The 21,829-nt window shown below is 39.8% G+C and overlaps 4 protein-coding genes across 5 annotated transcripts; 1 reads left to right on the forward strand and 3 right to left on the reverse strand.

Annotated features, from left to right (window-relative positions):
• The first annotated feature begins 1,501 nt into the window (after positions 1 to 1,501).
• On the forward strand, positions 1,502 to 6,370 carry RhoL (Rho-like). 2 transcript variants are annotated; one of them, XM_065477807.1, is made up of 5 exons: positions 1,502 to 1,664; positions 4,959 to 5,126; positions 5,197 to 5,311; positions 5,365 to 5,482; positions 5,898 to 6,370. In XM_065477807.1, exons 2-5 carry the CDS (start codon positions 4,978 to 4,980, stop codon positions 6,113 to 6,115), a joined length of 600 nt encoding a protein of 199 aa, XP_065333879.1. In that variant the 5' UTR covers positions 1,502 to 1,664; positions 4,959 to 4,977; the 3' UTR covers positions 6,116 to 6,370. The 2 variants fall into 2 exon arrangements, with proteins under 2 accessions (XP_065333879.1, XP_065333878.1); XM_065477806.1 differs by lacking the exon at positions 1,502 to 1,664 and adding an exon at positions 4,009 to 4,166.
• Positions 6,371 to 6,403: 33 nt separating this feature from the next.
• LOC135935465 (serine-rich adhesin for platelets-like) lies at positions 6,404 to 12,671 on the reverse strand. The gene is made up of 4 exons (XM_065477804.1): positions 12,539 to 12,671; positions 7,118 to 12,275; positions 6,825 to 7,028; positions 6,404 to 6,731 (listed from the first exon to the last, which is right to left on the reverse strand). Exons 1-4 carry the CDS (start codon positions 12,556 to 12,558, stop codon positions 6,567 to 6,569), a joined length of 5,547 nt encoding a protein of 1,848 aa, XP_065333876.1. The 5' UTR covers positions 12,559 to 12,671; the 3' UTR covers positions 6,404 to 6,566.
• Positions 12,672 to 14,678: 2,007 nt separating this feature from the next.
• On the reverse strand, positions 14,679 to 16,001 carry LOC135937507 (uncharacterized). The gene is made up of 6 exons (XM_065480659.1): positions 15,831 to 16,001; positions 15,596 to 15,773; positions 15,317 to 15,540; positions 15,169 to 15,258; positions 14,914 to 15,111; positions 14,679 to 14,844 (listed from the first exon to the last, which is right to left on the reverse strand). Exons 1-6 carry the CDS (start codon positions 15,999 to 16,001, stop codon positions 14,680 to 14,682), a joined length of 1,026 nt encoding a protein of 341 aa, XP_065336731.1. The 3' UTR covers position 14,679.
• A 1,071-nt stretch (positions 16,002 to 17,072) lies between these two features.
• LOC135936500 (SET and MYND domain-containing protein 4-like) lies at positions 17,073 to 21,770 on the reverse strand. Its single transcript, XM_065479330.1, has 10 exons — positions 21,624 to 21,770; positions 21,253 to 21,425; positions 20,998 to 21,201; positions 20,512 to 20,944; positions 19,240 to 19,514; positions 18,662 to 18,842; positions 18,451 to 18,610; positions 18,248 to 18,397; positions 17,425 to 17,581; positions 17,073 to 17,371 (listed from the first exon to the last, which is right to left on the reverse strand). Exons 2-10 carry the CDS (start codon positions 21,405 to 21,407, stop codon positions 17,164 to 17,166), a joined length of 1,923 nt encoding a protein of 640 aa, XP_065335402.1. The 5' UTR covers positions 21,408 to 21,425; positions 21,624 to 21,770; the 3' UTR covers positions 17,073 to 17,163.
• Between the last annotated feature and the right edge of the window lie 59 nt (positions 21,771 to 21,829).

The raw sequence follows: 21,829 nt of genomic DNA on the forward strand, positions 1-21,829 counted from the left end.
CTTTCTCCTACCATTAATTAAGTGTACTAAATTTAATGGAAGAACAACATCTATATTTTGTAAAAATAGCTAAACATTGATGGTAATATCAAATTATTAATTTGTTTGCTAGTTTATTTAAACATAAATTATGCAAGAATTAAAGCTCGTAATTTTGATATTTTAATAAAAGACAAAATTTATAGACTTTTATGAATTTTCATAATTTGTACAGAGAAACCCCTGGAAGAACCAGAATGTGTTGAGGAGTACAGCAATGCTATTTGGCTGTGAGCTATTCGCCAAAAGCACACAAAAAATAAAGTCAGAAGATATTAAATGACAAACTCGAGTGCTGCTGCAATCGTCGGCGTCAACAGAAAAAGACAAAGCACGTTTCACTCTGCCTTTATATCGGGGAATCAAGTCAAATTTGGATCTTTTGTTTTGAACGCTTCAACGGGATCTTATTGTTAGTACGCCTGGCACACAGTTGCAAACCAATGCCGTGCATGCAAGTGATAATTTTTAGAACACTTTAGAACTAATTAATAACATGCCACGAACAATAATTATTTGTTATCAATTGTAGCATAGCTCAATGGCTCTATTTGGTGCGGAAAATTAACTTAAATAAATTAAAGTTAATATTTTATGTAACAAAGTAAACATTTTTAATTTAGAAAAGTTTAAAAATTAAACTGCGTGGTATATTGTTTTTTCTGATCTTTAATAATTTTAAATATAATTTATTTTAGAACTTATTTTATTTTTTATTTTTGCGGTATTCAAGTAAATCTAAAAATGTATGCAATCAACTACGACATGATATTATTCATTGATCAGTTAATTTCAGGTTCACAACGGTTACATATTCATTACGTTCTTAAAGTCTAGCAGTGACAATTAGCTGTTGTCAGAAGAAAACTCTCAGTCAAAAGGAAAATATCTCGGATGTTGTTGGTCCACGTGAGCATATATCTCTTTTACGCTTGGTGGCGCGGATCGGGTCTAGGCGTTTGATGGAACAATGCTCCTCTTGTGGCGTAGTCAGCTACAGATGTTCAGTAAGTTGAGCGAAACGAAGCTAGGCTCAAATGAGGCAAAAAATCATCACGCGCGTCAAACGCCAGCTTCTTCCTGTGGGAAACATCAATTTGAATTTTTCATCCTCGTGGCGCTAAATTTAGAAAAACCCCAAACTGAATGGTATTGAAATAGAGAGAATAACCAGCTTCCATATTTTTTTTCTAAATTTCTAAAATTTCGGTTTATTTTTATATGCTTTTTTAATCTAAATTTGTCAACTGCATAAATCAGCAGGTGCATCGGTTTGATAAAAAAAAAAATGGATAACGAGCAGTAGGTATAAGCTTTAGAAAATTGATTGCTGTGTGACTGACACACACAAACAGTGAGTACTTAATAATATAAACGAATTGAGGCTGCCGTTCGTGTACGTATAGTGAAGGCGAAGCAGGCAGGCGATTGGGCCACTCCTTGCGATAAGAGCCGCAACTCGCTTTTCCCTGACGTCGTCGTCAGTCGGCGGAAACTCTAGTGGCGAACAACACACGTTCACAATTCTGGTGCCCCTCGCTACGATGCTCCACTGTTAGCAACATTTGGATATTATTATTTTTTCTTCAGCAACTTCAGGCGATGATTTATTATTCTCTACACTGGTGAGAACTCTTTTGAATTATTTCCCAAACCGAAACTTTGTCAACTACTTTTGTTAGTTACAAAATTCAAATTCATAACTTGTTTACTGATTATTTCAATTTTGAGGAAAACCCCGTTTTTATGCGCCGTATCGAACTTTCTATGCACGTTATTCCAAGACGAGTAGTCATCCTGTATGAGTCACACAATTGCATGATTTCCGACTGAATTTGCCGCTCGTCCGCAATTCTAGGGCAAAGTGTTATCCTCATATACGTACGTGCGAGAGGAAAACGGAACTATAGCATTACTCATTTTAATTATTCTACGAAGCGGAAGTGTTTAAATGTATCTGGATATTTTTATAAATTTTTGTGTCGAGTTGCACTTTTTTTAAATGACCTTGAGAGTTGCGACAAGGCTGCTGAAGATTAGCGTGACCACCTGATGGATGATAAGGGAATCTTTTCCGAACAATCTCCTTAAAAACGATACACAAGTGTAAAATTCCATTCTATCAAAAATATCATTCGACTTTCAAGCCAAAGAATTAAAGAAAAAAACCAGCTGCTAAGCACGGAAAGAAAGTAGCTCCTCTTCACGCTGACTTTCCATTTCGACGGCGCGCGTTGTGTGTTTAAAAAGCTGCTCACATTCACATATTGGCCGATTATCATGCGCGCAGCTTCTTTCTCATCCTCGCGCGTATGCCGAATGCGAAGTCACCGACCCATAGACCCGTAGCCGCTGGGACGCACAAATGCTGGTGAAAAAAGAATTCTTGTCAGCAACATGTGTGCGCGACGCTAGAGTTTTTTCTTCTTCCTCTTGTGCCCTAGCCGAGGCTTTAACCCTTGCATTTGGTAAACGGCTTCAACACAAATTTATATATAATATGGTTAGTATTTTATCAAGAAATGTGTAGCTAGTGTTTAATTGAAAATAAAATAAGAATTTTTGAATTTTCTTAAGTTGGAATAAAGTGAAGGACACGAGCCCCGCGTCTCGTTATCGAATAGAATTGAGATCCTGCAGTGGAATCAAGCGGATGCTGTCCCGCTGAGGGAAGTCGATTAGCCAGCATTGTCATTGAAAATTTCTATTTGTCCGCGACAATAACGGGCTGGAAACGCTGCTCACACTGCTTGTGATTCTTGACTCGCAACGCTTCCTAGAATTGAGGCAGACCGATAATTGGTCATTGTTATACGCGGCGGACCTGATTCTTTGTTTTGGTTCAAACTGCATAGTATTATAAGAACTTGGTTAGATCAGAGAATAAAAATTCTGCAAGATTATAGGAAAATGGTGTGCGCGTATTCCTTCACGCGGAAGAGGGATGTGGTTTTTGGTTTCGCATATCACTCGCGTTTTATCACAAAAGCGTGTGTGTAAAGTAATCAAGAAATTCCTTCTAGCTCGCTTTTGTCTCGTGGCCTGTGCTGCTTTTTGAAATAAACGTCCAAAGTCTAAATGCGTTTCTCTCTCTCCTGACTTGGAGTCAGACGAACATAAATAAACCTCGCGTGCTGTATGTGCTCGAACGCGTTATTCTGCGCGACTGCGGAATCCACAAACAGCGCAGCAGAAGTAAATAATTGCAATTGCAGTCATACACACAGCACTGCCACGCCAGTGACCCGATAACAAAGGGGAGCAAGTATGCAAATAATTTCTCTCTCTCTCTCTCTCTCTCTCTCTCTCTCTCTCTCTCTCTCTCTCTCTCTCTCTCTCTCTCTCTCTCTCTCTCTCTCTCTCTCTCTCTCTCTCTCTCTCTCTCTCTCTGCCTGCGTGTCGCTTCAATCTTTCTTTCTTTCTTTTTTTTGCAATAATAATTGTCACCGCAAATGGCTGTGGAATGGCAAAGGTTGTGCTGCTTTCTCTTTGATGAGCGCTTTACTACTCTGATGATGTTTCTTTTTTCCTTTTAAATCATCAATTAATTTTTGACACAAATATTTAAAACAAATTCTGGCGTTTTCTTCTATATTTCCTAACGATTGTTTAAATATTTTAATTAGAAAGAGAGACGTTCTTCTGAAATTAAAACAAAACTTGCTTTCTTTTATAAAGTTTTCTTTAATTATTTTCTCTGATTGCCGTATAGACAGTTCTAATGGAAAAACCCAGCAAGTGTATTAAGAACGTGCCGATTGATTTATTGGGAGCGAATAATTTATTTCCCAAGTAGAGATAATCGCGTGCCTGTATGCCCAAGGGCTGCCATAAAGCGAAGCAAACGATTTACCCGGCAAAGGGCCCTCGGCGCACAATAAAACGCTCGTCATCTTATCTTATCGAGATGCGCAGCCACCTACGAAATTTTTACTTCTCGCGCTTCACAATGAAAGCTGCAGGTTAGACTTTGATGCAGTGTAAAACCTTTCTTGCTCGAGAGTGAGTGCAAAATGACGTGATTATTAAAATCTAAATATACAAGCCGAGATGACAGCGTGCGCCGCCCCCGCAGTCGAATACGTTCGCAGAGGCAGGAAAATCATTGTTTCCAGGTGGAATGAGTTGTGAGTTGACTAAATCCACGTTTAGATCTCTACGATGACTAAAAACAAACATAAAGGAGCCCATTCTTTTCTAAAAATTAATCAACGAAATAAAAATGACGTTTTGCGTTCCAGCTTTCAAGTTAGCTTAATGTTTGTCATCGTTCTATTTAGCAGAGATTATTTTTCTTGGTCACATAGCGTCGTTTGTTGAAAATAAATTGAAATTAGTAAAACAAAATTCATACAGGTCTGACGCTAGAAATGCTTTTATAGTGAAAAACTGTAGGAAAAAATTGAAATTTCATCACTTTATAGAAATATTTACTAAATTATTAGATTTGTAATTTTTAATTACTTTGTGAGTAATGTTTTTCTACAATTTTCCGTGCAACCAGATAAGCTGTAAGGTTCTAAAGAGGTCGTGTTTTTCGCCACACATTGTAATTGTTGAAAAGATGAGGGAAAATCTCGTACAAATTTAACTAGCTCCAGTACGGATGACTTGCCGAAAAATATAAAATGTATTTTTAAAATTGACAACATAGCTTTTTTCATAGTTTCCATATTTTTAAAAATCCTTTCAGTCTCTGTAAATTTTGAATTATATATTTCCAACTACTTTCATAAATCCATGGTGCAATCTGGTTAATTTTTGCAATGAATAAACAATAAAATTAAAAAAACCTTATCCAGACAAAAATTACAATTATTCACGACCTTATCTCCGGAAGTAAGCAAGGACACCGCTTTCTTTGTTCCTTTCGATATCAGTTTGTAGCTTTAAATAAATAAAATAAATTTTGATTGCAGACGTTGCACCCGATGCAGTATGACTGTTGACAACACAAACGGGTCGGCAGGCAAAGTTTCACCGAGGCCCTTGAAGGTGACCGCCGTCGGAGATGGCATGGTGGGCAAAACGTGCCTGCTCATCACCTACACCGCCAAGAAATTCCCAAACGACTATGTGCCCACTGTGTAAGTTGACGTCAGCACGGCGGATTTTCAATAAAAAAAATTATAAAAAAAAAATACTTTCATATAACAGGTTCGACAATTACGCGGACAACATTGAAGTGGACGGCCAGGAGTACAACATGACTCTGTGGGACACGGCCGGCCAGGAGGACTACGAGAGGCTGCGGCCGCTCTCTTACCCCAATGTAAATTATTCCCTACTTAAAATCATATCAATTTTAATTTGTTTTATTTGCAGACGGATTGCTTCCTATTGTGCTACTCTCTCGGCAGTCGCAGTTCGTTCGAGAATATCGCAACAAAGTGGTATCCAGAAATTAGACACCACTGTCCTCAAGTGCCCATTGTTCTAGTTGGTTGGTAGACAATAGTATTTCATTGCAAATCTTATCAACTGGCATTTTTATAACTAAGCTACCCGCACTTCATAAAGCTTATTGGCGTTTTGAAATATAGCAGAAAAGCTGCTTATCACCTAATATAAAAAATAGAAGCGGGATTTATTTTTAATTTAGCATATACTCAACAACATATTCTAACTGGTTTGCCTGACTTGCGACTCTTAAATATATTCATTTCTTTTATTAAAAAATCATTAAAACAGCAACGAGGTTTTTTGCCTATAGCTTAATCTCTTGTTTTTTAAACTCTTCAATTTATAATTGATTTCAAATTTTCCCAATAATTTTTGTTTTAAATCATATAATTAAATAAATCCTTCTAATAAACATTTTAAGCAATGAATTTAAAAGAAAATTAACGCATTTCCAGGTACGAAAGTGGATCTTCGAAGTGACCCGACTCAGGGCACAGACGCGGCGGTTGTGTCAGTGCAGGAGGGGCGCAGACTGTGCAAGCGAATCAAGGCAGTGTGCGTTGTCGAGTGTTCAGCCAAGAGCGGCGAAAACCTCACGTCAGTCTTCGAATCTGCGGTGCGCGCGGCGACCAAGTCCAAGCCCAACAAACAGTCTTCCTGCGCCTTGCTTTGATTCATTTTTAGTCAATGGACTCTGCAAATAATATGTATTAATTGTGTTTCATGTAAAGAAATTGAGTGCCACATCCAAAGTATCGAACGACAATCAGAAAATCAAAATGAACTGTTTTTATTCCTAAACGTCTCTTTAATTATTTTACATTAAGTTTGAGTCTTGGTCGAAATTTTGCACATTTTGTAATTGTTTTGGTAGAAAAAAGAATACTGTTAACGATTATCTATAGCTTAATAAACTACTTGACTTGAACATGTGTTTAATTTCCAACTCAAAACACCTATGTAAAGTTTTAAAAATTACATTTATTTACATCATGCTACAGGCGGCGATGTTTTTTTATCCAGAGTGAATCTGCCTTACTTTTACTTGATAAACTTAAGAGTTTTAAATTATGACTATGATTTTATCGACGTTAATGATGAATCGCGGGGATGCGTGTATTATGTCAGCGATGGTTTATGGTAAGGGTGCCGCAGAGGATAGAGTTGTCATCCAGGTCTTTGAAGAACACAGCCTTGTCGGCCAGTTCATTGAGGTTCACGCCCAGTGACGGCAGTTGGAAGTTGGAAAAGCCAAAGTTCACGAACACTTCCCGCAAATATTCCACATCCTGCAAATTTGAATTAAGTTGGGTTCTTTCTGTCACTTGAAAAACTTCATTGATGAAAAATTATATTGCTTATCTAAAAAAATAATAATTTACCAGTGGCAGCTCCGTGAACTCGCTGCACCTTCGGCCCTTCCTGTCAATGTACATGTCGTATACTCCCTTATCCTTGGGTGCGTTGAAGGTGACATTCACCCTGGGCTCAGGGTTGCCTTTATTATCGTGGAACTGCTTCATGCTTAGCATAGATGGCTCCACTCGATCTGTACCAGGTGAGATTAAGTTGCTGCTTAAATTGTGCTGCAACAAAAATTCAACCAATTATAATTCGTAAAATTTATTTGGGGGGATGTATGTTTATTTTTAAAATTTTTATTAATTGCTATTACCTCGTATTTAACGTTTTCAGTCTCTGCAACAATTGGCTGTTTCATCTCCGTGCCTCCCGCCGGCGTCTCCTCCTCCTCCTCCAATTTTCCAACATCGATGAACGGCTCATTGTAATCATCCAAGTCAGTTTGCTCGAGCTCAATTGTGGGACTTTCGTATTCTGGAACATGCTCTGGTGTGTGCTCTTCAGTTTTCTCTCCACTTTCAACCTGAGGGATGAGTCCACCTTCGTTGCTGTCATCTTTCTCGGCGGGCGCCGGGGCCAGCTCAATTTCATCTTCAGTGTCCGCCTGGTCGATATTTTCTTCGTTTTCGCTCTCCACGTCATCGCTTTCTTTGGTTGCATCGGGCACATTTCCTGCGCTGATCTCGTCATAAGTTGGAATATTTTCGTTCTCATTCGACTTCGTATCGGGAATCACAGCGGCCTTGTTATCTGTGTCAGCAGAATCATCTCCAAGTTTAACTGGCGCATTTTCTTTAGCTTTGTCAGACTTTTCGACCTTATCTTCGCTCTCTTTTTCCGCGGAGTGAATTACGTCAGTTGCGAAATCTACTGTCAATTTCTTATCTTCACTGCTGCTGGTTTCTTTCGTATCCGCAGATGTCACTTTAGATTTTTCTCCTTTTCCGATTTCAGTCGTACCGGCAACTACCTCTTTGTCCTTTTCCAGCGTTTGTTCTTCAGTTTCGGACTCTCGCTCGTATGCTTTTTCCGCCGCCGAGATTTTTCCTCCGAGGCCGCTTCCTCCTTCAGGCTCGCTGCTTTCCTCTTTTTCGTGCAATTTTTCCCCAAACCAGGACGAGACTTTGTCGACCGCCGAATCCACTCCGGCCGTGATGGCACTGAGAACAGACGATTTTTCCTCACTTTCCTCCAAAATTGAAGCCTGGGTCGTTTCAACCGAGCTGGGAGCCTCTGAAGTCTTTTCTGCGTGCTCCCTTTCGCCGGAGTCTAATTTTTCGATTATACTTTTTGTCTCGTTCTCGAGTGTCTCGGCGACGTGCTTGAACCAGCTACCAAATCCGCCCTCACTTTTATTTTCACTCTTTGTCTTGTCGCTGTGTTCGCTCTCTTCTTTGCCAATGACATTTAACAAATCTTTTTCTTCACTTCTGCTCTCCAGGATTCCCATTTCTTTTCCAGTTTCGTTTGATGATTTTGTTTCTTTAGATTGACCGTGTATACTTTCTTCATCTGCGTCTTTTTCGTTTTGAAGGGCCTTATTTACGTGTTTAAACCAAGTTCCAAATCCGCTGCCTTCCCTTTTTCCCGCAATTTCATTTGGCTCTTTTGTTCCACTGCCTGCTGATTGCTCTTCCTCGCCCTTAGCTAAATGCATTTCACTGTCTGATTTTTCCTCATCATTCTCTGCCTCGTTTGATAATTTTGCGTCTTCAGCTTCAGAGCCGTCTTGTTTGACAGAAGTATTTGAACTTTCTTCCTCTTTTTTGTCTTGATTTTCGTTTTGAAGTGCTTCATTAACATGTTTAAACCAGGTTCCAAATCCGCCCTCACTTTTATTCTCACTTTTTGAACTGTCGCTGTGTCCGGTGGTATCTTTTTCTTGCTTGCCACTAATATTTACTTCATCTTTTTCTTCGCTTATACTGCCCAAGATTTCCGCTTGTTTTCCAGATTCTGTTGATGACTCAGAGCCGTCTTGTGTAGTATGCGTGCTTGTACTTTCTTCTTCTGTGCCTTTTTCGTTTTGAAGGGCCTCATTTACGTGTTTAAACCAGGTTCCAAAACCACCACCTTCACTTTTGTTCGCACTTTTATTGGGCTCTTTTGTTTCACTGCCCACTGATTCATTGTCAGATCTCACCACGTCATTTTCTGTCTCGTTTGATAATTTCACTTCTCCAGCTTCAGAGCCGTCTTGTTTGACAGAAGCATTTGAGCTCCCTTCCTCTGCGTTGGCTTGATTTTCGTTTTGAAGTGCTTCGTTTACATGTTTAAACCACGTTCCAAATCCGCCTTCACTTTTGCTCGCACTTTCATTGGGTTCTTTCACCGATTCATCTTCTTCACCCTGCTTGGTCGGTATATCTTCTTTCTGTGTGCTCTCATCATCTTTTCCGGTTCGGGGCGCAATTTTTATCTCTTTTGATCTATCGTCAAAATCAACAGGCATTTTAGTCGTCTCTTGCGCTTGATTTTCGTTCTGAAGTGCTTCGTTGACTTGCTTAAACCAGCTACCAAATCCACCTCCCTCCTCACTTTTTGGAATTTCGCCACTTCCTGATAAAATTTTGTCTTCTTCCTGTTTTTTGCTGCTTAGCGCCTCTTCTTTTTCTATTCCGTGCTCAGTTTTCAACTCTTCAGAACCATGTTGGACAGGTGCGTGAGTCGCAATATTTTCGCTCTCTGCATTTTCACTTTGGTCGGTTAGTTCAGATGTAGGGGTGGAAATTTCCTCTTGGCTTTTCTCTGCATCGGTGATTAGTTTTATAAAGAAGCTGTCATAAGCACCCTGTCCTGCCTCCGTTTCCCTTTCGGCTGAGTTTTGCGATGCTTTCTCCTCCTCGTGTGACTTTTTCATTTCAAAAAGCTCGTCGATTGCATCCTTCGCCTTCTCAGCTACTGAGCTAACCTCGGAAATAATCCCGCCGAATATTCCGTCGTCCGAATCATTTTTGCTTTGCTCGTGGGTCTCGTCCAGCTTTTCCTCAATCCAGGTGCTAATTTTCCCAAACGTGGACTCGGTGCTTTTATTGTCCGTAGCATTTTCTGTCTCCTGAGCCTTCTGCATTTCCAAAAGCTCCTCAAACACGTCTTTCACTCGCTCTGGAACAGTTTCATTCACCACAACTGCGCTGCCATAAATGGTCTCTTCAATTTCGTCTGAATAGCTGCCTTTTTCCTGGGTTTGCGTCTTTTCCAGGTATTCCATTTCTTCCGAGTGAGTGATCACTCGCCGACTGTTGAGATCCGTTGATATATCATCCACCTCCTCTGGCGGCATTTCCGTCGTGAATTTCGGCTCCGCAGTTGATGTTTGCTCATCATCGGCTTCAACCAGAATCAAATCGTCGTTTATATCCCTTCCTCCGTAGCTTTCAGCGTTTGCAGCCTCTATTTTATCGTCTTCACCTGCAGGGGGGATAGTTTCGGTGGTAAATTTGTTCTGCTCTACATTATTGGCGTCAGATTTCGTTTCCAAAATTTCGTCTCTTTTAGCCGAGTCATCAACGCTTTGGTTTACTTTTTCTTGCGCGGCTCGCTCTTTTTCAGCCAAAATAATTTCAGGAGTGAGAATTTCACCAGAAAAGTTGTCCTCTTTGCCAGAATTTATTAAATCTGCCTCATTTTCGGCGTTTTTGTCTTCTTCGCCACTTTCTTTCGTTTTCTGTTGCGCTGCCCGTTCTATTTCAGCCTGAATTATTTCCGGTGTGAGGATTTCCCCCATAAAATTATTCATTTTATTTTCTCTTTCCATATCGGATTCGGTTTCTTCCACTATTGTTTCCAACTCTACTCCTATTTCTGATGAACCATCGTCGCTGCTGTCGGTTGGCACTGTGGTTACGCTTGAATCTTCAGGCAGCGCTTCTTGGGGAGAAATTTGTTTTTTATTTTCTTGGCTCATTGATTTAATATCATCTTGGTCAGAACTGTTCACTGCACTTATTTCAGTTGTGGTCTCTTCGTCAGCAGATTTTCCGGCAGTGTTTTCTTCTTTTGATTTTTCTGCAATTTCCTCGTCCGAAATTTCTTTTTTTAAACTCTTGCCTGCAGTTTCAGTTGATTGGTCAAGGATTTCAGGTGAATCGCTTATTTTTAAACTATCATCAATAGCTGCATTGCTACTCATTGTACTGGAATCAGGCACATCTGTGACGGAAATTTCTCCGCCTAAATTTACGTTAATCGCCTCAATATCTTTACTGCTTTGGTTTTCTGCGTCATTTTTACTATCTTCAATTGACATGCTGAGTCTTGAGCTAGCTTGTTCATTTCCCAACTGATCAGGGTCGATGCTTTCCAATGCGGGGGTTTCCGAGGTGGCGGCCTCTTGAATTTCATAATTTTCGTCTTCTTGGCCTGCAACGTCAATCGCTGGGAGAGCAATTTCTTTCGAATTTTCCCCAGGAGAATCAGAGCCTTGTGTTAACTCGTCACTGGTGCTGTGGTTTTCCTCCCCCGCGGTTCCTCCACGCGCACTTGTGACATGCTGATCATTTGAATGACCTTCACTTTCAGTTTCGCTCACCGCTGTTGTCATTTCTGCTGCCCCCTCGAGCTCTGCTGCTACGTTGGTTTCACTTTCGACCGGCTCTTCTGTCGATAATACAACATCGCTCGGCGAATTTATTTGTTCCGCCGACGAGTCACTTTTATTTTCTTCACTCGTGTTCGACTTATATCCAAGCGAGCTCTTTATTTTATCCACAAAATCGTAAATTGCCGTCGTCATCGCACTCTCAGTCGTAGAAGCAGCTTCCTCATCCGTGGCTGCTGGCCGCGGAACTATTTTCAACAAGCCCAGATGCGCACCGATTTCGTGGAAGGTTGCTCGGAAGGGCCACTCAGTCGTCGTCAGCGACTCACTGCTCCCCTCCGTCGCTGTGGTGATTTCAACAGCTGCCTCTTCACTTCCGTGCGTTGAAATCTCCGTGCCCGGTTGATGGTGCTCCTCCGATTCCTCCTCCGAGCCACTGTGGGAGTCTTCCTCCGAATGTTCTTCATCCTCGTGAGATTCCTCCTCGTGCGAGTCCACTTCGTGCTCTTCTTCGTGGTCATCCTCGTGCTCGTCCTCGTGGTCATCCTCGTGCTCGTCCGTTTCCTCTGAGGCGTGAGGTTCCGGCTCTCCTCCGGTGCAGTTGCTCCCTTCGACCATTTCTCGCACTTCATTCAAATTGTGGATGATGTCGTTGATGGTTTCCGAGACACCGTTTTTTTTAACCTGCTGCGCTTCCTCCTCCTTCCTGCCCACAATCGCGTCCACGACCTTCCTGAAGGACCAGCCGTCGCTGCTGGTCCCTAGTCGCATTTCACTTTCATTGTTGGTGAAATTCAAGGCTAGGCCAAAGTCCTCCACGTCCACGCGCAGCCGCTGGTACAGTTTTCGCAGGATTTCCCTCTGCGTGTCATTGGTGATCGGCAGACCCTCAAAGAGGCCGAAATTCAAGTATAACGTTGCGAGAATAAAACTGGAAATAAAGCGGAGCTCTCAAAACCTCAGAATAAAATTAAAAAGTGTTTTTCAATTGGTTTCAATATATTCTACGGGTGCCGTAGGAAAGGAATTTGCTTAATTATAAAAAAAACTTTGCGCAACACTTTTTATATAATGTAGTAGTTTAAAATTTTAACTATTTAATCAAAATATCATTAGAGGATTAGAAATAAATTTAAATTTAAATCCGTTCAAAATAATCGAAAGCGAACGTGAACTGCGTGCATGTGTACTCACATTTGATGGAGCCGGAGCATGTTGCCTCGGCGGCACGGCCCGCATCAATAAATGGATGGGCCTATTGCTGGCTATATAAATAGGGGAAACGGTCTCAGTGAGCGCGGGTGTACGGGCGAGCAAGAGAGCTGGTTCAAAGCTCCAGCTGAGGATTCAGAGCACGAGTCACGTCTCTTAAATTACGTGATTATCTAATGATAATGTGATGCAAAAGGGGACGCATTTTAACACGCCTCTGCTCTGCTCTCGGCTCTGCTCTTGCTCTCCGCGCGCGGATGCATTTGGACCCACCCAATCAAGTGAGTTAAATTCGCCAGCAGGCCAGGCAAGCAAAGCAAGTTAAGCCGTGCGAAGGAGCACGGCCGAAGTCGCCGGGCAGTCTGCGGCAGCGCCAATTTGCGTCCTTGACACAATTACGGCGCTTAATGCAGAAACGCCGACGTTCTCTCTAAATTGGCCATTATATACGCATCCCTAGGTTGACCCGAGAGAACGATTTTATCATTTGCATATCCCGTTTCGAATCGAGAGCACAGCACAGCAGTAGCACACCCCAGCGCCGCTAATGACGCGAGAGCGAGAGATGCATCGAGGATGTGCCCCTAGCTGATGTCCACTGCTGCTGCGGCTGGGATCGTTTTGCTGAGCGAAAGCGGTTCGCACGCAGGAAGTTGCCGCGGCTGACCCTCGTCTCATTTGCATCTCGTTTTTGCATATTGCGCGAATAAATCGTGGATTGCATCTGAACGAAGCTTTCAGCCTCAGCCGGCAGCCTCCTTAATGCCACTTACGAGCATCCCGCGTTCTTTGAAAGCGATGTGACTCGACACGAGTCAATTAAGCCCGAGATTTAATACAGCCCGCGCCTTGCAACAGTCTTGGTCGGCACTCTTGGCTCAAATGCACTAACGGATCGGTTCTCCTTCTCATTTCATTAGCTATAATACCTCTCTTTTGGGAATTGATTTAATGCATTTAGCTAATAATCAATTCATTTATGGTGCAGTCATCAAAGAAGTCCCACGAGGAATGTACAATTAAAACCGGACATAGTAATTCCTCGTTGCCAAAAAAACGTGCATTTATTTTTTTCAACTAGTGTCGGCTTTACGTCTGAATCCCTATTTCATGGAGGCTTCGCTAAGAAAAAGAAATCTAATCAGATTTTGCCGAAATTAGCAACAAAGGAAATACATTATCTGGTTTTCATTGTAACATATAAAATTTATCATTTACCGTAAGTTTTTATCGCCATTTTCGTTTTTATAAGATTTAAAACATTTGAACTGTTATATTTAAATTTAAAAAGATGTATATAAAATAAAAGTATAAAATTTCCAATTAAAAATTTAAAAAGATTCTATGCACTTTAATAATAAAATGTACTATTTACAACTAAACATACTTCACTATAAACAAGTGAGTTTAACGCAAAATGATAAAAAAGCAATATTCATTTAAATATTTTATTTGTACCATTTTTAAACAATCTTCTCATTCATTTTATTATCTTTATGAATGCGCGACAACGAAGAATTTTTAGATAGACTTCACGAAATGCAAAATGGATTTGAAATTATCTCACTTTATCAAAATGATCCTCTCTGCACATTGTCAAAGGGAAACCAAAACACAGGAGATGCCTGCGTTTTTAAACAAATCAATTTGCTGTGTGGTTGAAATTCCAATCTGTTGTTATCATTGATTTTATGCTGACCCCATCACCTTGTGTAAAAATAATAAGCTTATTCATTGCAACATGAAAAATGAAGAATAATCATAGTTAGAAGTAGACAAACCGTTGCAAAATCGCTGTATGCATCTTTTATCCTATTGAAGCTTTTGAAAATTGTATTTCACAAGAGGAAGATTTTATAGAGGCCTATCCCTAGTATAAACCACAATAATTAAGATACTTAACTGTCAATGAAGCCAGTGTGTGTCTTGCAAAATAAGAAAAATTTTGTTTGGTTTAAATCAGTTTAAAATAAAAACACTTTTAATACATAATAATTTTTAATTTACAAAATTCAAGCTTTTAATTTTTAACAGGTTTGTGATTAACAAAAAATACAGAAAATGTTTAAAAGAAAATTTTATTAAGAATTCCACTCCATCAGTACAAATGGTAGAAGTGGTTTTCACGCCAAGCGACCACACGCAAAATTATCTACTAAGCCATGGACGTCAATAGTGGAGACGCAGATAGTTTGCCCGCGCAACTCTTTCAGGGCAAACACCGGACTGGGAACCTGAAGCATTCTGTGCTTTGTGTTCATGGGGAAGGTGAGCAGAAGTTTTGAGTTCTGAAACAGACGAAACAGAATTATTTTTCCGAATATCAACAGCGCGAGGTCCGCATTAAATCAACTTACGTCATTTTGATGGTCGCAAATGGTTTTATTGCAGACCTCAATCGCGTAGTCGTTGCCAATTGGGAAGCCAACAGCTTTAACGCTCATGAGCACTCGCACGTCACACTCGTCATTTTGTGTCAATGTAACCGACATGAAACGTCTTGCACCAGTCACACGCGAATTTTTCAACAACCAGGAAGTCAGCGTAACAACCTTCTGCAATACAAATTGAATGATTAAAATGATGATAATTTAAGTTCAATAAAAATATACCTTTCCACTGGCATGACAGTTGTGTTCAAAATCTGAATAATTCAGGAGATCAGTGTTCAATTCATTGATGGCTTCGATTTTACCAAATTCCTATGAAATTATATGAATTCAATTGAAGTCATCAATTTAAAATTCTTAATGAAATTACATCAGTGGAGCAAGCGGCGGTTCGGCCCTCCAGGCAGCACTGCGAGGTAAATTTTCCAACGCAGCACACAGTGTCGTTGTCGGCGACGTGGAACGTGGCCAGTCCTTTTGCTCTGCAAGCCTCGAAGACCAAGTCGTCAGGCATTTCAGTTGGCAGTTCGGTTGTGGTCATTTCCTCGGTCGTTGCCTCCAAGGTAGTCGTGAGCACAGACAACTTCTCAGCAGCTGAGGATAGAAACTCTGTTAATGAATTTAATAGAAAAACTGTTTAAAAACTCACAGCTGTCACTGTCCGATTCGTTGTTTAGAGCAGGCCACTGCTTTTCCTCGTCGGAGGTGTTCATAGCGCGGAAGTTTTGCCGACCGCTTGGTTTCGGGGTCGCGATGGCATTTATTTTATTCTGGCAATCGCAGGGAGGATTTTGCAGCGGAGGCTGCGTTGGTAGCACGTCAAGCTCCTGGAAATGTGAATAATATCACGAATTTTGATAAAAATTGGTAAGAAAATTATTTACCGTCTTGGATGTAGTGGCCAGCTGTACTTTTTTGTAGTGGCATTCAGCTGGGTATCCTGCCACTAAGATTTTGCAGCAGAGAGCCGTAAGGTTGTCCGCTTTAGGACAGCACCATGTAACACCATTGCCATCCGCGGGGAAATAGCCACCTTTGCAGGTGTAGAAATCCATGCTTTTCATTTGAGGGTTTTCCGTCTCTGTTCGAGGCTAATAAATTAAAATAAAAAAAATGAAATGATTAAGAAATTTTGGCAAAAGGCTTACAATTTCATCAGTCATTGGGGGGTTCCGACGTTTGGTGAAGCACGTGAACGGGCTGTTCTGCTCGCAGCAGAAAGCGGAACACAAGGTGTACGAGCAGCAGATTTGAGAGCCATCGATCCAGGGGATCGAACCGTCCATGCAAATGGTGTTGTGCAAGCCGATCAGCATGACATGGTCCTGATAATTGCTGCAGTCGACGGTGGCGATCATCTGCCACGAGAAGCAGCACAGCAAAAGCACCAAAGAGCTGCCAAATAGAAGAAAGAAGATATTCTTACGAGTGTTCAGATTGGTAATTACAATTTCTTACTGAATTGAGAGCATCTTAGACGCTGTTCTGAACGAATTAATTTTTTTCTTCGTATTCAAGCTTTATAATCCTTTCGTGTTGTTGATTCGGTGGACGAAAGTTTACTAAGTAAGCGGCTTTCCTCCACAAGACCTGCGGCGACAGGTATGTGAAACCTGACTACTAGGCGTTTTTATTTTGTAACCAACAATTGACTCATGGTTTAACATAAAAGTGTCTCAGTGGCGAGTTTTTTGCTTAGCTTTTCAAACAAATCCTTACAATGCAATAAATTGGCTCCACTTGTATCTATAAAATTCAAGTTAGTTAAAAGGCAAAATATCATTGTCACCAAGAATTTGAATGGAAAAATTAAAATACAATTTTAAAAAATCTGTTTAGCCTGTAACTTGAAAGCTTAATTAATAATTTTGGACTGTTGGTCCATGCAATCATATTACAAAAGTGAGCACATTTGAGGCAAAGTAGCTTGTTAGAGTATTGTTGATTGTCAGAGCCAAAAAATTAAGAGAAAAAATTACTTTCTTATTTCCATTAATGTTTCCATTTTTTGTCAATATTCTTTTGTAGAAAATTAATTTCAAAAGACCGATCACCAGCTGATAATTTGTTTGATTTGCCATGTTAAGTTAGTTACTTAATTATAAATATTGAAATAGAAACTCGTATTTTGCGTTGCAGAAGAAAATGATTTTATTTGTTTCATTCATCAAGCAAGAGACTTAAGTCATACTCTGATAAAGTAAAATACAGAGGAGATTAAATCTCTAGATTTTCAATCGCCTTGAGCACTTTCCCGTTTTCTTGCCGAGCGCCATTCTCAATGGAAGCGACGACTTGATCGCGGAGGAGCTTCATGTCCCTGTTGACCTCAAGCAAGTTCCTGTACCTGTCGTTCCACTCACCCAGACAGTCGGCCATGATTTTCAAGGAAACCTCGCTATGGATGATCGCCCTCTCAATCAACCTAAAATTTTTTACAATTATTTCAAACTTAATTATAAGAAGGGGAGATATTACTTGAGGCCTTGCTGCGTGACTTCCAAAGAGGTGATTGCCTGCGCGATTGACATCATGGTCGAAATGACCCCTGCCAATTCGATCCCGTCGCTGCCGTACTGAGCTTTAGCCAGGGTCAGGCACTCTTCCATTAAGTTCCAAGCGTCAATGTAGTGTCCTGCCGATTTAAAATCGTATTTTTCACATGAATTTCCTATTTGGTAAAAAATAACCCCGCTTATCTCCTGAATTTAAAAGATACTTTTTTTTGCAAATTTTTACGGTATTATTTTTGACAGGCTCGCCAACGGATTGTAATATTTTGGGAAACATTTTTGCAGTTACACAATCGTTAAGATGTTTTAGAATATTTCATCAACAGATTTGAATTAATTAAACAATTTAATTGAAACTTTTACTATTCTAAAATAAATATCTTATATAATATTAATAACTAATTTAAAATTTTGACAAACTTAAAAAATGCGTGCGAGGTATAGTTCAATATAAAAATTATTACATTAAGCACCTTTGAGGTGAAATTTCCAAGATTTCTGGTAAGTCAAAAATGATCTATCTATTGATTTGTCTCGTCAATGAAAGTCTAGTAATCAAAAATTCATCACGATTGTACAAAATTAAGATATTTCAATTTTTCCTGACAACTTTGTCCATTTCGTAACTCAAAATCAATACTAGATTGGCAATTCAGGACTGATGGACCATGTAAACATCTCAGAAGTGGACAAAATATTGCATTTTCGAGCAGAAGGTACCAATCATCCACTTTAATGAAAATCCAAAGCCACCAAAAATTATTTAGATAGTCCTGAAAATTTCTTACCTTTCCTGACGTAAAGCATGGCCAACTGATCGATTGCTTGTGCAATTTGGCAATTGTGCGGATGCAGGAAAGACTTAAGGTGGTTCACATATTCGATTTTGCTCTTGATCAGCTTGTCGAATGCCCTGTTTCTGTGGTGCTCTTGAGATTCTGTCAAATACCATCAACAATTAGTGAGCGGAGGCTTCAAGATGCAGCTGTACCTTTAAGGAGAACCTTTTCCTTGTTCACCATTTCCATGAGTTGGTCCATTTCTTCATTGTTGAATATGTAATCACACTTGAGGCAGACGGATTCGCCGTGCTGGGCAATCGCAGGGCCTTTGCACTTGACGCACATGAGGCTGTGGATTCCATCAGTATCCTGGATTTTTTATTTGAAATTTTCACTTAATTCTTTAGTGAGTTGATTTACCAAGACATCGATGGTTTTCAGGCAGGCTTGGCACTTGCAGTCGAACATGTACTGATCTTTTAAGTGTCGCTGCCGCTTATCAGTTCGCATGGCTCTGAAGTAAAGGCCGTAGCAGTTTAAGACTTCCTCGCCCGCTTTGATGTCTCTCACTGCTTTAGAGATCACTGTGTTGCCAAAGTAGCTGGAATTGGAATTTATCTGTTTTCAGAATTTTAAGTTTTAAGAATTAATTGCTAGATTTTTCACTAAATGCTAGAAAAAAAAGTTTTTGCGAACTTAAGAAAAATTTAAAAATGCTTTGTGCGACTTCCCAAAATTTGTATAAAAAATATCACAGTTGATATATAAAAAAAATGTGCATAAATAATGAAGAAATCACTAGGAAAAAATTGTAGGAAGCGAAAAGAACTCAAAAATTGTACATTAAATTATTTAAGACTTGAGGCGATGAATAGGCCAAAATTAATTTAATCAAATAAGCACTTTATGGTACACATTAGGTTAAAGTTTCTGGATAGGTATTTACAACTCTTATAAGAAAAAACAATATTTTCAATCTTATTTTAAATTCCGATTACCTGGTGAGAATGTTTGGATCACAAGAGTGATTCATCATGGACGCGGAAGGGAAAATGGCTGTGGCAACCCGCACTTGCTTTTCTTCCTGCAAAATTGGCCCGGCCACAGTGATCCGGTCCTGGCCGAAAAGGTGCGAAGTGATGGCATTGCCGTTGCAGACTAGTTGCGTGATGTGCTTCATTACTTTTGAGCCGAACTTGACAATGTATTCGTTTTTCTCCACTGAGGACATCTTTTTCCGCCTTGCAATATCCACAGAGAGCAACAAGGAAGTCTGAAATGTTTAGCAAAATTAGCTGGAAAATACCAGAGCTGAATTACTGGTTAAAAATTATTTTACCAGACTTATTACATTCAAAACCGTTATTTTAACTCTTGGGATTTTCCCGATATTTTATTCCTCTCAAGTCGTTTCCTTTATATCAAAGAAGCCACTTGAGGAATATTCCATTGTAGTAATGAAAAACGGAAATGTATTTCCTCGTTGTAAAGAGCGTCAATTCATTATTTTATAATTTTCCATGAAATAGGGCTTCAGTTGTTACAAGCCAAAACTAGTTGGAGATAATAAATTGACGCTCTTTGCAACAAGGAAATACAATGTCTGTACTTTGATAATTTATTTTGTTTGTTTAGTGCACCCCTATAATTTTGTATAAGAGGTACAAATAAAAATAAATTGAAATACAGACAAATTAACTTGTCATGGTAAAAGTTGATGAAAATTAATTCAAAGTAAAGCAGTTAAATATAACCAAAGAATCAATTACTAACTCACTAACTAATAAGCTCCCAGTTAAAACAATGTTTTAGTAAAATTTAAATATCCATTTGAAAGCAGCAAAAAAATTTATTATTATTCATCAGACGTGTTTTCATGAAATTTGAAGAAATGAAAAGTTTCTATCTAGCACCATAGAGTAGGGTTTATTGGGATTTTAATTTAAATTTATTTTAAGAATAATTAGGTCAAAATTAGCACACCATTGGATAGATCAAAATGAGAGGAATTTAAATCAAGAGAAAACTCATTAACAACCCGTTTAATTTTTTGATATTTTGGCTCAATCCAAAATTTGACTAGCCCTTTTCCCGATTTCACTAAATTGATTTAGAAATTTATCCAATATTTTGTCCAGTCAATACTCAAAGAAAAATTTGTATCACTAGTTCTTATAATAATCACACATTTGATGCAAAAAAACCTGTTTGGTGCAGAAGTACTATAACAATAAATACTACAAAATGGCGAAGAATAAGTCCTAATTTACCAAAGAATACTGCAATTTGTCCTCAGGAGTCATGTCTGAGATGTGAGTGAGCAGGCTGCAGACCCGCTCATATTGCGTGATTTTGTCGGCTTCGCCCGACTGCTGGCAAGTCTCACCAACAAGAGCGACACGCAGGCCGAGCCAGGCGATTCCGACATGTTCAGGAAGGTTGGAGCCGCACTCAAATTGGTGGTACGACTTGGCCTCCTCCAGGCACTTGAACGTGCAGTAGCGCGTGGCGTTGCAGACGTCGCATGGGACAAAGTTCACTTCGGACTCGTTTCCAAAGCTATACAAGGGCGTGCAGCAGTGATCACAATGAATTTGGATTCCTCCGCAGGGTACGGCTGTAAAGGCTTCCTCCTTGAACAGCACGTCACCTTTCTGAAAGTCCTTTAGGGCAATGACGTGGCGGCCTTTCTCTTCTGACACCCTGGTTAAACATCACGATTCAGATATAAGCAGAATTTGATTTTTCGCTCTTACTGGACTTCAAGTCCACTCGAAGCAGCGGGAAAAGAGTCACTTTCTCCGTATTTTAATATAATGCTACTCCTGAGCGACTCCCTCTCTTTGTTCAGCTCCTCGTTGATTTTGTTCGCATAGCTGCTCTCGTCCTCGTCAGTTAATTTAGCCGGCCCCTGAGGCAAGATGGTGGCAAATTTTGTGTGCCAAGCGTTAATTCGCTTCCTGCAAATGAAAATCCGTATTTTGAAAGATATTCTTTAGAGTTGCATTTACCTGAATATATCGAAACTATAAATCATATTTATGATTTCGTCCTCTTTATCCAAGGACTGAAATTTTGACCATCTTTCAGCATGGCGCTCATGTTTTATTTCCTCTGTAAAAAGGTCCAGAATACTTTGCCAAGGGATTTCTTTTGATAGGGCCATTGTCCAGAGATGCTAAAACTGAAAATTAGCGAAAAACAAATATGAAATTTACAGTGTTTTACAATAAAATTGGAACTGAAAAATATTAAATAAAAATAAACTAGCGTGCTAAGTAAGATTTTCTGCATCTATTTACAGCTGCATTTTGGCGATTATCAATCAATTTACAAATCTATTTCAATACATACTTAATATCATAAATATATCGAGAGTTACCCTGAAACGTGTTTGATAGTAAGAATTCAAAACTTTTTTCAGAGCCGGCCGCCGACTGATGCTGGCTGGATGCTTGCTCGTAAACAAACCAAAACAAAATTCTCCAGCCTCCGCGCACTTCGCTTCCTCCCACCGCTCCATATGACTGACATCCACACGCGCAGCGCGCATGCGCGTTTTGTGATTTTTGCCGCATTTCTCGCTCC

This window comes from Cloeon dipterum, chromosome 2, assembly GCF_949628265.1.
Source record: "Cloeon dipterum chromosome 2, ieCloDipt1.1, whole genome shotgun sequence".
NCBI lineage: Eukaryota > Metazoa > Arthropoda > Insecta > Ephemeroptera > Baetidae > Cloeon > Cloeon dipterum.